Raw genomic sequence first — 14,320 nt, 5'->3', positions numbered from 1 at the left:
TTATTTTGAACAGTGGGAAATAAAAACTTAGTATTTCACAAGACAATAGCAAATATAGAAAAACTATTTTGTAGGGCATGTTTTGATTGTAATCTTTCACCGTTGGTCAGCTCATGACCCTTTAGGATTTGTCTTGAATTCCTTTTGGGGTTAAAACAACAAAACTAGATGTATGCAAAGCGTGACCTCGTTTTGCATTGTGGCAGTGTAAATGTGTTCCTTTTTTAAAGGTCAAACTTGAGCTGACAGATTGCTGGGAAGGGACACAGTGCCATCTAGTGATCATGACGTAAAGGGACAGCACTTTAAACAGCATATTGTGGCTAAGCTACACACAGGGTGGATAAAGTAAAGACCTTACAATAGCTGGGTAGTTATCTGGATGGTTGTGTGTTGATTTAACTCAGAGTAAATGGTGACTCTTTGTGAACAATGTTCAATAATGAGACCAACATAAAATTCACAGATGCATATCAATATATATTTTCAAGATAATTTAAGGAAAATACAATTTTAAACACCAAGCATTATAAGCATATCCAGCCAGATCATCACTTAAACCTGGCCATATACATAAAAACATACAATCTGTATCACTGTCTCATAAACTACAACCATAATAACAGACAACTCATAAAGAGTGCACTTTAAAGCATGGCAAGTACAACGAATAACGTGAAACATCAATATTGTGCCGTCCAAGATATGTTACAAGCCTCTGTTGGAAAGCACCATATCTTCTATGACAGGTCTGCCTAAAAATGAGATTTCATTTTTCACTTCTATGCTGTCAAGAAAAGAACTTCAGTCTTCAGGAAACGCTTCAGTCGTCTCAGCTTTGACAGACATTCTATGGTCTTGAGGTCTAAGAAAATGTACAAACACAGTTGTTTATGGACAATATTGATAATTCAAACATCTCCCCTCTTAATCCGAGGGGGTATGTCTACCTCACTCGTCTGAATGACTCTTCTACCCAAGTCATTGTCGTAAGCATTATGATGATTATTATGGAGGCAAGTTAAACACAGTGAGGTTTACTGGGAAACCAGCAAATACCGAAGGGAAGGGAACCCTGGAGTTGAACAGTCCCATTTGTAGTCTTCCGTCTACATCCTCTGAATCTCAAAAAGGCGGACATCAGTGTCATACCAGATTGGAGGGTCCACATTGCTGGAAAAACAGAATACGATGTTAGTGTTCAGTCAGTGTGGAAAGAGGACTTTTTGCATTACGCTTAGCCCTTTTGGCTGACTCACCGCAAATAGACGACACCCCACATGTAGGTGCGAAACCACATGGCAGTGCCTGCGTTGGCCTGATACTTTCTGATGAGGATGGGGTGAGGAACTGGCAGCAGGCCCACTAATGTGCCGTGCTGGAGAAACTTCAGGATCTCTGATTCATCTGTCAGACCCCTGCAGTGAAATGTGAGCATGCTTTATGAAGGCAATATTTCTGAAGAATCTCAGCCAATATATGACTTTTACATGGTGATAAAAAAGGAACAGAAGTGTTTGCATACTTGTCGATGCAGATCTTCTCCACCTGGGGAACGAGCACTTGTAGAAGTCGCATGATAGTCTGCAGGGGTAGTTTACACTTCCAGGAATGGACCTGGAAAAAAAAATAACAAAGGTAAATCCAGATCAGTAATACATTCTGATAAATATACAACATGTATCAAAAACGTCTACAGTTACTGACCCAGTCTGGTGTGGGAACCCAAAAAGATGTCGAAGACGCACTTGACAGACGTCTTCTCTCCATTTCTGCTTCAGTGTAAAAAACATCCTGATAATGTGAAGAAATAGATTTACTATAACATGCATATGCTTTTAAACAAACACATGCACACAGTCACTTACACACTTACTTCACTGTCTCGGCCTGAGTTGGACTCTGTGTCACTGGTCCCGGCGACTGCACTTTGGTCTGTGTGGGCTGTGTGTGGGGAGTCTGTCTTTGGAACTGACACCATAGTGCCATCCTCTGATACCTGGGACTTCTCAGTCAGTTTATCAATCGCTGCAGGAAAGCAGGAAACCATTCACAACTTAATACTTTAAAAAGTCTGGTGATATTCTATATTTTTCTTTTAGACCAAAACCAAGAATGAACTGATCCTGAGTGTATCCAAAACCTGATTCCTCTGTGTCATAAAGCTCAATTTTGTCCATTAAAAACACATCAGTGAGACACACCAATGCACTGGGTGACATGTTTTCTTCTTTACCATGAACCAGTGGGTTTGGGGTCAAGATCCATAAGGAAAAAGGGAAGCCAGAAAACACTGAGAGATGGAATAATGCAGGTACTGGTCTTCCATCCCTAAAAATCCATATATTTTTTTTTTTAACAAACTGGATTTTTTCATGTTTAGAGAAATTAACCCTTTCATTCACTTCACCTTTGTCGACCCATCCTATATTCCAAAATTATAATTATTGATGAAACAAATATTCCAATTGTTATCAAGCAGCCAGTCATTACTTAGACAATTTATACACCTTTTTCTATAATTTTACAAAATATGAGTACAGTAAGTACAGTACAGTTTAACATGCAAACAGTAACATCCACATAGCAGGTAACAGATTCAGTACCTGGAATCGCAACCAGACTAGTCTTCAGTGTACCAGGCTCTGCCGGCACAGCAGGGTGAGAGCCCTCCATGGATACAGTCTCCTGGGAGCTGGTACGGGAAATGACATCCGGAGACTTCCTCTTCCTCTGCAAAGCCTTCTGGATGGAAGCAGGATCAGAGGGCAGGTTGGCCAACTGGTGGAACACGTTACGTTTGCGGATGATGGCGTACACCAGGTTGCAGTTCCCTGGAGTTGAGAGAAAGAGGAATTTATTATGTGAGAAGATTTATAACAAAGTTCCTTCTAATACCTCGATCTTGACAACAACATTCTGTTACGGATCAGCTTTCTCTTACCGTCAAACTGGTACTGGATAATATTGTTGAAAGCCTCGAGAAGGAAGAATACAAGGTGATGATTCTGCACTGCAGAGAACAGAAACCAGCTGGTGGAGAAGGCCTCCAGAAGGTGGAGCAGTTTATTAGCTGCCACCATGGACAGGCTCTTTAAATAGGGAGACACTGCAGAGGAAGAACAAATCTTAAGAGGAGTGATTGTGTGATTAAACATAGAAAACCAGGCATTTTTATTTGATTAAGTGGCATAATGAGATGTTACAACTTTGAAATAGTTGATGTTGCAAATAAAATCTGTGCGTTGCCAGACAAACAGATGGTGCCAAAGTAACTCACCATTTACAACAATAGTGAGAAGGCAGTCAAACAGAGGCTGGAGACGCTGGTGGCCCGTGGTGATAATCTTGTGAAACACCTGCAAAACAAACATAGTGACAGCTGTGAGCATTAACTGTATGACAATAAAGATAAAGAACATTACCATTTCAGATGATGTAATGTAGTAGACATCTCACCACAATAAGCAGGTCAGCGTGAGTCCCTGTGAACACTGGGATGTCCATAGGCACATGGACGGAGTAGGGCTTATTCAAGCGCACACCGAAGTTTCTCTCCCCGCTCAGCAGCAGCAAAATGAACACACCAATGTGCATGAGTCCAACACGGGCTGCAAACAAGGATAAAGCACGTCAGAAGTTTGGAAATGTATTTCCATTATAGGGGCTTGTTGGGTGCAAGAACAACACTGGGGTGAGACTCACACTGGTCAGCCCTGGCATCATTCAAGTAGTAGAGTATAGGAACCAGAATATCTAGCACATCACTACTCTTCAGGACAAAAAACAGGAACTTCTGTTGTGGGAACACAAATGCGATTTTGTTGAATAAAGCACAGACTTTTAATGCTACATCTTCCAAAAGACAGTCTTCATTTTGGTTCTTTATCCCAACCTTATTGAAGTCACAAAGCTTCCAGAAAAGCACTAGCAGCTCTTGATGGAACTGGATCTTCTTGGTAGAGTTAGGCAGGTAAGTCTGAGTCAAAGGGTTGGTCAGCAGACGAGCGAGGCCCTTCAATACAAAGTCAAAGTCCTGCCAATGGAGAGATGGAAGGTTGAGCTTTGGGCATCTTTACATGGAAGATCGCTATGTATTTTATATGAATAATGATCAGCATACCTCCTCTCTGTGAATCCTCGACAAATAATTCACAAACAGGTTTTCAGGGCCTGTAGACTGCAGAGAGATAAAGAGATTTGTTTGAATGACAACACATGCCATATAGTCATGGGATTTATTTCTTTGCAGTGGTCTTGGTGACGTACCTCTTGTTCCTCCATGCTGGACGGGGAGACGGGGCGGTGGGAAACCCCTCCGTCGTGCTCCAGCGTCACGATGAGGATCTGAACAGCCTGCTCCACCAGCTGCTCCCGGTAGTCAGAGAAGAGCAGGTGGTTGTACGGGATGCCGTAGCCCACTGGATCATAGGCACACACCACATTCAGCAGGGAGGTGAACAGAGGAAGAGCGTGTCTAGGGACAAAGATATGAATCATGTTAGTGAATCATGTGCAACTGTATTCAGAGTTTACCCTCTGTAGCTCTAGCTGTCATTATTGAATGAAAAATGCAATATACTGTAGTTTGTAATTAACTATCCTTTTCTTGTCGATTACAGAAATTATGAAGTGATGTCCACCAGAGAAATTAAAATGCATTTGTGCATAATATCTGTGTTAATATCAAATAATATGACAGCACAAATACAGGTGATATTCTTGACTTTGGAGACAGTAGTTAGACAAAAAACTTCACTCATGGTCCACTTACAAGCTTTATTTAGATTTGTATTTGCACTGACAACTGAGCCTAGAGCAACCTCCATAGTAACTGAGCAAACTCCACTTGTGATGAAGACTGTGAGAGGGAGTTGAAAGCTCTGAAAACAAAACCTAAAAGTGGACCTTAGAGCAGATCTATTTATTTTTTTAGCAAAAAACGACTCTTGTGCTCTCTGACCTGGCTAAATTCTGCTTACAGTCTGTTGTGGTAATTTAAAGTGAAAATTCACATATCACATTTGTTTGTTCATACATTTGTGACTGTGCCAACATTTGCCCATTACCTATTTTCTGTGGAGCAGAAGAATGTCACCCAAGGGTTGAGGACATTGTTGTCCGGTGAGGGGGGCAGGTACATGGCCTCTGAGAAGCAGGTTAGTAATAACCTCAGCAACTCTGTCCTGAAGAGGATCAGTTAAAAAAGCACAGAGGTGGATAAAAAAAAGAAGTCAATCCCAGTTGAAAATGAGAGATAAGCACTGCGGCGCAGAGCTGACCAACTCACCTGTTCAGGTCATGGATGTAGTTGAGAGGGGGGGACTGTGCAAAGCCCACCCCTGCCTCCCAGATGTACTCACAGCTGTCTATAGACTGCATGCTCTCTACCGAGTCCTGGATGTGGTCACAGAAAACATTCATAGATCAAATTGTTAGATCAAATGTTACTTTATTCTTTCAACAAGTCCTCAAACATGAAGGACATATTAGGCTGTTTAATGCTACGTTCTAAAAAAAAAAAGTTTTGGAAACTAAAAAAGGAAAACATCATGGTCACAGCACAGGCTGAGGTTAAGGCAATTAAAACACATGTTAAGGTCAAAAGAGAGTGTTGGTAAGAAATAGGATGTGCACTCCTTTGTCCTCACTTACACACGTCTTCCTGCTTTGCGATTATCAATAAACATGGTTTGTCTTAAGAAACAAATGCAAAAAAGATGCAGTCACAAAAGAACAGTCTCACTTTTTCTGAACTTCGCACAGGAGCTGTATCTGAGCGCATTTGTCATGATGCAGTGATGACAGTATTCTACAGTTTATCACGGAAGTTAAAACCTCTAAAGGGCATTCACTGACATGCAACATTCCTTTCTAGCTCATGAGGGACAAGGAATTCTTTCTGGCCTGTCTGACGGTGTTTAATCATGATCTCTTTCTATGTTCTCTCTTTTCGAAGAAACTTGAGTGACAGGTTTGTTGGGCAACCTTACACAAGGAAGAAGGAAACAGCTCTCAAAAACATTTTTAACCTTTAAAATGAACAGCACATATTTTCTAGACTGATGGAGTCAGACAATGTTTTTCTGTCTGTTCTTTGTTGTTATGTCTGTATGCTGTCATTGTTTGTGTAATTGTACTCGGACCCCAGGAGGATTTGCAACCGCTGTAACAGAACCGAACAGGGATCCAAAAAACAACGATGAATAATAATAGCAAATCATGTTAACCATTTTCCAACTATGGTCATAATGTGTCAGCAATTATTCTATTTGCTGGATGGTGATGAAATGCCAAACCGGGTACTCACAGGGCCTCTCTTATGGCTGTGCACGGTGAAGTCAGGGCAGAAGAGCAGGTCAGCGACAGCCAGGAGCAGCGACTCAGCCAGTGGTCGAGCTCCGTCATCATCATCCAGCTCATCCGTCTGGAAAGGATGCACATATATATGAGACCAGATCCAGATGAGGAACGGTATTCTCTAGCATTTATTAAAAGTAGTTATGTTAATGGAAAAAAAGAGCTTGAAACAGATGTCTCAGTACAGATGAAATTACCTTTCAGCATTACATTTCTTGCTTTACCAAGAAAAAAGTGAATGAGAATGAGGAAACCGAGTGATAAGATATATGATCCTTCTCTCAGTTGACAAGAGAAGGATATGTGCTCATATAACCTCAGAGCTTTCATTACACTGGAGTGAGAAAGCAACAAACATCCTGTGTTCAAAGTGACACTTTAAAAAAAGTGTTGAGTAATTAAAAGACCAGTCTTGATGCTTTTTGCAAGAAGGTTTTCCTTTCCTGTGCCCACTCACCCCAGCCCGCCCAGCACCAGGCACTGTTGACCAGAAGAATCCTCTCCAGTCCTGGTCCTCAAAGATGTAGGGAAGGATGCGGGTCAGGATGCGAGTGCAGTTGAGGATCACCTGCTTCTCCCTCTCTGTGGGGCAACCAGACTCTGCACCCTGCACCAGCTTCTCCACGGCCTGGGGAGACAAGAATCAAGGTGTACATGAGAGTGAGTGCGTGGGCCAGGCACACAGATAAAACAAACATATCTAATTTGCTACAGCAACATTGGTTCCATAGTAAACATCTCAGTTTCTTAGACTTGCTAATGATGGGACTGTTGGGCAGTAAAGACACTATGCAAATATGTATTTTTTGTTTCAACTTTAGTGGACACTAATGGTTTTGTTTCTGGAGAACAAAGATATAACCATTTTACTAACAAACTGCAGAACCTCTTATACACATTTACCCTGAGAAGTGAACTAGATATTTTCAGTTTGTTTCATTTCAAAATGAAAATATTGCGCCTATTAGATGGGGACATATGTTGTTTTGGGCCTTTGACCTGAAAATGACTCATTATAAGCCTGTGTCTAAAATAGGTAGCCCTTGGAATCTGCTCAGCTTCAAGGGCTCTCATCTCCTCCTCTTTATTTAATCAGGCTGTAAGTACCACAGTATTTCTGTTTTGCTTCTGATAGGCAGCTTCAAACGGAAGCTGGGACCAAGAGACAGGAAGCATGGGGGAAAGGAAGGGGAGTTGACTCACTTTTTCCCACATCTGAGTGCATGAGGCAGTGCCTTGCTGACAGACTGTGCTGGGCTCTAACAAACAAAATCCTGCATTGTTTCAAAACAAAAATTATTCCACGATACAGCCTCAAAGCAAGGAATGTCCCCATGCAATCTCATCTCATAAACACATCTGCACACAGATGCATTAACAGTTAATACACAATGTACCTTATAGCAAAGGGTTGCTAGATTCGAGGGGGACTCCTCTCGAACGGCCCTTATCTCTGCTGCTGGCACCAGTGCAAAAACATCCTGGACTGTGGTGGTGGTGTCTGCCCAGAACTGGTCCCAAAAGGCATCATCCGTGGCTTCCACTGGCTGGAAAGAACATGTTTTTATTTCAATTCCCATATATGTGAGCCAAGAGGAGGATTTTATGAGATCTGAAATTCTAAAAGCCTGGTTGATCTTGTGGTGCATTCAAATATCATGTTGCCCTTTTTTATCACAATACATAAGCCTACATGGTTGTTCAGTCTTTCATTATATAGCTCACCCAGGGCCTACCTAATGGCAATGTAAACACAACCTCTATTATAGCAGCGAGCATTATCTGGCACACTGATCTGAGCACAGTCCACCTGCCGCATCTGCAAACGTGGTCATTTCCAGACCTACGTCATCATCTTTGCTTTAACTACGCCATGTACAGCCTGAATAAAGGTTCATGGTAATCTGCAGCACAGTGTCCACCATCGTTTACTCCAACAGTTTATGACAAACACGACATATTTGGAGTACGGTGCATAGCAGCTTTTTTTTTTTTTTTTTTTAATCGCACAGACTTTATTTACATGTCGCTTATGGCAAAATAAATGAATGTCAACTGAAAATCCCGCATGCAACATTAGACAGTTTGTTTTTTTTCTTTTTTTTCCTTTTGCTACCACATCATACGCGTTATCTCATCTCCGCGGTGATGCTCTCCGGTGCGCTCATCGACACACTGTCTCTCTATGTGATCCTTTACTGAGCTGTATAGAGGCACATATACCTGTGTTTTGGTTGTCAGCTGAATCACTGCTTTCCTGAAGTTCAGTTTTGAGTCGGTGCTGCCCATTGCGATTATTTCCCTTTATAATAAACAGGACTGCTGCTGCTGAGAATCCCTGTTAATCTCAGCTCCGTCCTTCGCTTGAGTCATTGGTGGAGGCGTTTTCTTTTTACACTATTGGCTGGCTGGACCTGCTGCACTACAGGGTGTAACTTCCGGGTTGTGAAGATGTCAACCATTCGGTCAGATTGGATGTTTTGTTGCAGCATTTTCACTCCTATATACGAAACAATAATAGTTATATGCCCCTAGACTGGATATTGTTCCATACTTTGGTGTAAAATAGCCATAATGGTTGTATGGGCAGACGGGCTGCACTCACTGTCTATTATTGTAGATTTTATTTTGTTTTTTTTAATTAAAGATACAGTATTCGGTATTTTATAGCCTTAAAGCAATAATTACATTCATCTATGTGTCGAATGAAATCGTTCTGTTGTAAACAGCGACATCTTTTGGGGAAATGAACATTGTGTCAGGCCATAGGGCATCATTTGTGGTTTAGTGTTTCTGATTAAGACCAATTACTTTTTTATAGCATGAACAAATTAATAAACTCGTGGTGAAGCTAACTCCAGTGAATCATTGAGTTGCCTAGCAGCTTACTTGCATTATAGAATGTGCGCCAGTGTTATTTTATGCTGCCTTTAAGCGCTGCCCGTAAAATCCTACTTCCTTTCCGAAAGTCACGTATAACATACGTTTAAGGAGAAAATAAGAGAGTTCATCGCTTCAGTTACAATCATTGTCGTCGTGAATATCACTACACTTCACATATCTGATGCCACAGAAAACCCCACTCTGGTTCTCCATTATAGCATAAAACAAAACATATTTTACAGATAGTCCTTAAAGGCGCCACTACTGGTCTTCGCGCAGCCGCAGTACCATGTAAACACAACTGCTGCGGTTGGCTGTGGTTGTAGCTGGGACTGTTATAGTTAGCTAGGTTGAAGCAAAAGAGGTGTAATTTTACTCCGGCTGTGAAACAGTTGAATCTTATCAAAGAAACTAAGCGATACCTGCTGTATGTGCTGTGCTCAGCAAGCTAATGAAGAGAAGCGGCTACAAACATTAGCTAGCGGCGACGTTAGCTTACAACCTAACGTTACAGCGTTGTGGGACTGGCTAGCTTAACGCTAGGTCGTTAACGCCCGATCTTTGTACTATTTAATAGCCAATTACTTAAAGTATCGCTGTAGTTAATTATATCAGAATCATCTTTTAGTATTTGCCAAGATGACTACAAGTATCTCGTCGATATTAAACGTAATTAGCTAGCGAGGCAAGGTTAGTTTGCTAACTCAGGTGATAGGCCGTCGACTGACAGGAAACGAGTCGATAACGCCGACCAGCCTTCCAGTCTGGTCCGAACAAATACAAAGGAAACTCGTCGAGATTGATTTTAGTGTCATCATATGTTGACTGAAAACAGGTGAGTTCGGCCTACGATACAATTTATTTAAAGCTAACTGGTAAATCAACCACTTGAAGCAGCCATTTAAAAACTGTTGGTTACCGGAGTATGCTAACATATTCAGGGTTCACGCTCAGTTCACAGCAACTATATGTGTGTGTGTGTGTCGAGCCTATACTGTGTCTGTGTGTGTGTGTGTGTGTGAGCCTATACTGTGTCTGTGTGTGTGTGTGTGTGTGTGATTTTAAATGTCTGTTTGCACTTAAACAGGAAACGGCAGCGCAGTGGTGGTGATGAGGAGAGCGGCCACCTGGTGCCCCAAGCCAAAAGGCACAGCAGAGGTCATCCTCTCTCTCCTGAGCCGGGCCGGGATGCCTGGGACTCTGAGGTACAAAGCTGTGGGAATGAAATCTTAATACTAAAGAAACTGTAACAGAAGCTGCGTACGTAGTTGTCTTACTCTTTTGTTTGTAGCCAGAGTTTTAGGTAGGTTGTTTCGCTTTGTCCCCACTAAAAAGAGACAGAAGAAAATAATAATAGTAATGAACCGATGCTTTATTAGTTGTAGTCTGTTTCCTGTTCACACCTAGCTTTTAAGAATCTAAATTAAGGACAGACCGAAAGTCATGCAACACTTTTCTGTGCATTATTCTTTTTTGTTTTCACAAATGAGCTCACAAAGAAACAGATACTCATTATTAGTTGAGAGAAAAAATTGCATCTTGTAGCTTAATATTACCCCTTCTGTTACAACTAGTTTTCACTGTCTGAGTAAAGATTTGTGTGAGTGTGGGTAAAATCCCCCCACACACACACACACATGCTCCCATTGTTACCAAATAATCTTACCTAAATATGATTGTGTAGGATCTACCAGGTTCCTTATCAACAGATGGATTAAATAGTAGTTTAGATTTGGCATTCATGCCAACATTACTGTTGTTGACTATTGTAAACTCTGTGATTGGTCTGCTTCCAACCAACTGCACTAGAATTCGAAGCAGACTGAGACCCCACTTTCCAAGCTGTCTCGGTACAGTTTGACAGTAAACACGCCAGCAAAAACAAACTTAAGTAACAAGTAGGGATGTCCAATGCCAGAAATTTAGTAGTCGATACCAATACTAGTGATATTCCACAATTCTTCATACCTAATTCAATACCACGGTCAAAAACAAACAATAAATCCCATGTACTTACACACATAAACATTTGAACATTAAAAAACAACAGTGACATATAAAAAGAAACAACTACTCCTATGTGAGTCTTTTTTTTTACCTCACATTTTAATGCCTTTCTTCATAATCTGCACAAGGGGTGTAAGAAACTATCAAAGAATATTGTATTGCAGTATTTTGTTTTGTAATATTGTATTGATTCTCAAAAATACTACATTGATTTTTGTGTTAAATCCCCCAACTGCTAGGTAGCAGTGTTGTCAACTGAGGGCTGTTATGCTGGATGTTACAGGGACTATGACAATATATTGAATCGTAACCCTTCTATTGTGATACATATTGTATCCCCAGATTCTTGCCAATACACAGCCCTAGTTTCCACACAGTCTGTGCAACCTGCTCATAATTCAGTAATAAAATCCCAGCACATAGCAAAGCGTCTCTCCTGCTGGGTAGGCGGAGTTGACTCTCTGAAATGGAAGTCTGTGTTATTGTGGAACCCCTGGATGTTGATGTTTTTATGTAGCTAGCACACTGCTAATGTTGACATCTGCACTTCAGTCATCCAACAGCGAGAGCAGCAGCAGCATCAGCAGTCCAGAACACGCGGCTGGGAGTCAGTGTGTTGTGGGCCCCTGCAGTCCCCTCAGCTCCGGTGAGTCCTCAGAACCGGCCGGCCCTACAAACCTGGCGTCCTACCTGCAGATCAACCGCATCCTGAAGCAGGCCCACTTCCAGAGCCTGCAGAGCCGAGGTCACCTCAGAGACACATGACGACCTTATGTCTCTCTGTCAGCCACCAGAGGATCTGAGTCCCTGAGGCATGTCAGAGGATCACATGCTGATTCACTTCACTCAGCTCTTCCCACCCATCTCCAGTTACTGTGATATCTCACAGCTCTACATATCTGTGGATGGAGACCAGCTCCTGGTCAGGTATCTGGAGGGGGTTCACCATTCAAATAAATCAAAATGATAATCATTTTAGCAATAATAACTGTGTGATCAACATAAACATGTTTTGTGATCCACTTGATTTCTGACCAGTCTGGTTTACATGCTGCTCTCGGAGCCTTATTGTGACTGATTGACGATGATGAATCCCTGTGTTTTGTCTTAAATGTTGTATGAAAACAGTGCTACTGTAGCTGCAGAAATGGCACCAAACACAATTTTTAGGCCGGTCAGTGTGACCTGTTTAGTCTCCTAGTAGGGTACTTGGGGTTGTATAATGCTGAATCTGATGTCTGTGTAAGTACATAGACCAGTCTCAGGGAGGATTTGCACTTGTCTTGGACTGCTTGTTTGCTTTCATATTCAGACAGGGACTCCTTTACAGGAAAATGTAGAAGCCATGGGAGTTAACTTGGCCAAGGAGGTTATTTTTCATTTTATAATTTTATCAGTTAATATTATTTAGTATTTAAAGCTCTTTTCCATAGATTTCAGTTAGATGTAGTGGAGAGTCGGCCCATGGATTTTTAGCATGGATCACAATGTTTTTCAAAGGAAGACAGGGAATTTTGAACACTTATGCTAATTTTCCATCAGCTACTGCACTTGGTTTAAAAAAAAAAGTATACAGTATGTTTATTGTTCCTGTTCAAATTTTTAGAAACAGTCTATTGTGCAGCTTTGGCAGTAGCACGCACAGGTGTCGCTTTCTAGCCGTCATTTGTTTTATTTTCTCTCGATCATGGAATAGATGAGTGATTACATGATCTCGGCATAAGAATCGCTTGTTTTCCGGCGATCACTGCATTATGTGATCTCGACATAATATTGCATACTGTCTTCTCATGACCATTAAATAATAATGCCATGGATTGTGCTGCCAAACGTCACTGCTCATATTTTACATCAGACTTCAATACCGTTGATGTTTAAACGGATGCAACTGCAACCAAAGGAAGTGTCCATGTAATATTACTGTGATATTCAGGGAGTGATGGTGCTCCTGCGGTTGTCGGCAGTTGTTTAACAATCTAATGACACAAAGCAGTATCGGATAGAGATTGCTTTGTATGGATTATAGTTAATTACAACATCTGGCACGTCTTCTCTAATAATTGTGAGAATACAAATCAATTTATGTCAAGATCAGTCACGGGACAACAAAGATTACTATGCCGACATCATGAGGGAATCATTTAGAATATTTTATTATGAGATTAGATCAGATAAGTGAAGCAGTTATGGTTATTTTTGTTTTTGTTTTTTTGTGATCATGGGCAAATGCAGTGATCACCAGCTTCTTATGACCACAAAGAGAAAACAAAAACATAGTTACACCCATGACCTCTACTGCCTTTCAAGCTCCTTTAGACTTTCTCAATATATATTTTTTAATTGTATGGAGGGCTGTTTGCTGTGGCGTTTGAGCATATTGGAAAACATTGTTCTTTCTGTCCAGAGGGCGGGGGGTTACAGTAGGAACAAAAAGACATTCCCCAGGCTTTGTTTGCAATATTACTGGAGCCACTAAAATGCTGTTTGAATTGCAGACGAGCCTTTTCTGCCTGTGCACTACCATCCGATGGTTGCTGTATGCGTGTCCCTGTGCACTGAACATCCAGGTACAAGCACTGACCGTAAGGCTGTGCCTCTCCTTTTCTTAAAGGTGGATAGGTTTCATGCTGAACCCTCATCCCAGGAGTAAGCTCTGCTGTTTGTTTAGTTTTATTATTATTATTTTTATTTTATTTTTTCAGACTGGTGTTTCAGAAATAAAAGCATTTTGAAGATGTGGTTTATTTTATTTTTTTCAATGATATATTTTTTGTATTTAGTAATGTACATGACATTAACCTGACATTGACTCTTTTTTTTTCTTCTTGTAAATACCCCTTCATTTAAAAAATAAAAAAGAATGTTTTTGGACAAAACAATTCTTTTTTTTTTAACCAAGCATGATTTTTATTCTTGTTATAAAGTGGCCCTTTTTAAATATTATATAATAAATCTCTAACATGGTGTTGCTTGGGTGATCTCGGGCCCTTCGCGCTATTCTTCTGTAAGGAAATACCTTTTCAGCTTTGCATGCTATGTATTGTATGTGCAAACAGGAATTCCCTCCATC

At 41.0% G+C, this 14,320-nt stretch overlaps 2 protein-coding genes across 2 annotated transcripts; one reads left to right on the top strand and one right to left on the bottom strand.

Annotated features, from left to right (window-relative positions):
* Positions 1 to 459: 459 nt before the first annotated feature.
* On the bottom strand, positions 460 to 8,748 carry hid1a (HID1 domain containing a). Its single transcript, XM_051387102.1, has 19 exons — positions 8,584 to 8,748; positions 7,758 to 7,907; positions 6,818 to 6,988; positions 6,311 to 6,427; positions 5,291 to 5,397; positions 5,070 to 5,186; positions 4,270 to 4,477; positions 4,124 to 4,180; positions 3,896 to 4,036; positions 3,706 to 3,796; positions 3,460 to 3,611; positions 3,281 to 3,359; positions 2,945 to 3,109; positions 2,607 to 2,834; positions 1,877 to 2,028; positions 1,708 to 1,794; positions 1,526 to 1,617; positions 1,260 to 1,418; positions 460 to 1,173 (listed from the first exon to the last, which is right to left on the bottom strand). The coding sequence occupies exons 1-19, from the start codon at positions 8,647 to 8,649 to the stop codon at positions 1,110 to 1,112; spliced, it is 2,403 nt and encodes an 800-aa protein (XP_051243062.1). The 5' UTR covers positions 8,650 to 8,748; the 3' UTR covers positions 460 to 1,109.
* A 770-nt stretch (positions 8,749 to 9,518) lies between these two features.
* Positions 9,519 to 13,985, top strand: LOC127355857 (uncharacterized). The gene is made up of 3 exons (XM_051387106.1): positions 9,519 to 10,078; positions 10,331 to 10,448; positions 11,803 to 13,985. Exons 1-3 carry the CDS (start codon positions 10,062 to 10,064, stop codon positions 12,013 to 12,015), a joined length of 348 nt encoding a protein of 115 aa, XP_051243066.1. The 5' UTR covers positions 9,519 to 10,061; the 3' UTR covers positions 12,016 to 13,985.
* The last annotated feature ends 335 nt before the right edge of the window (positions 13,986 to 14,320 follow it).

Source organism: Dicentrarchus labrax, unplaced genomic scaffold (assembly GCF_905237075.1).
Source record: "Dicentrarchus labrax unplaced genomic scaffold, dlabrax2021, whole genome shotgun sequence".
In the NCBI taxonomy this organism is placed as follows: domain Eukaryota; kingdom Metazoa; phylum Chordata; class Actinopteri; family Moronidae; genus Dicentrarchus; species Dicentrarchus labrax.
The sequence above is the reverse complement of the archived record's forward strand: the minus strand, read 5'-3'. Positions and strand labels throughout refer to the sequence as shown.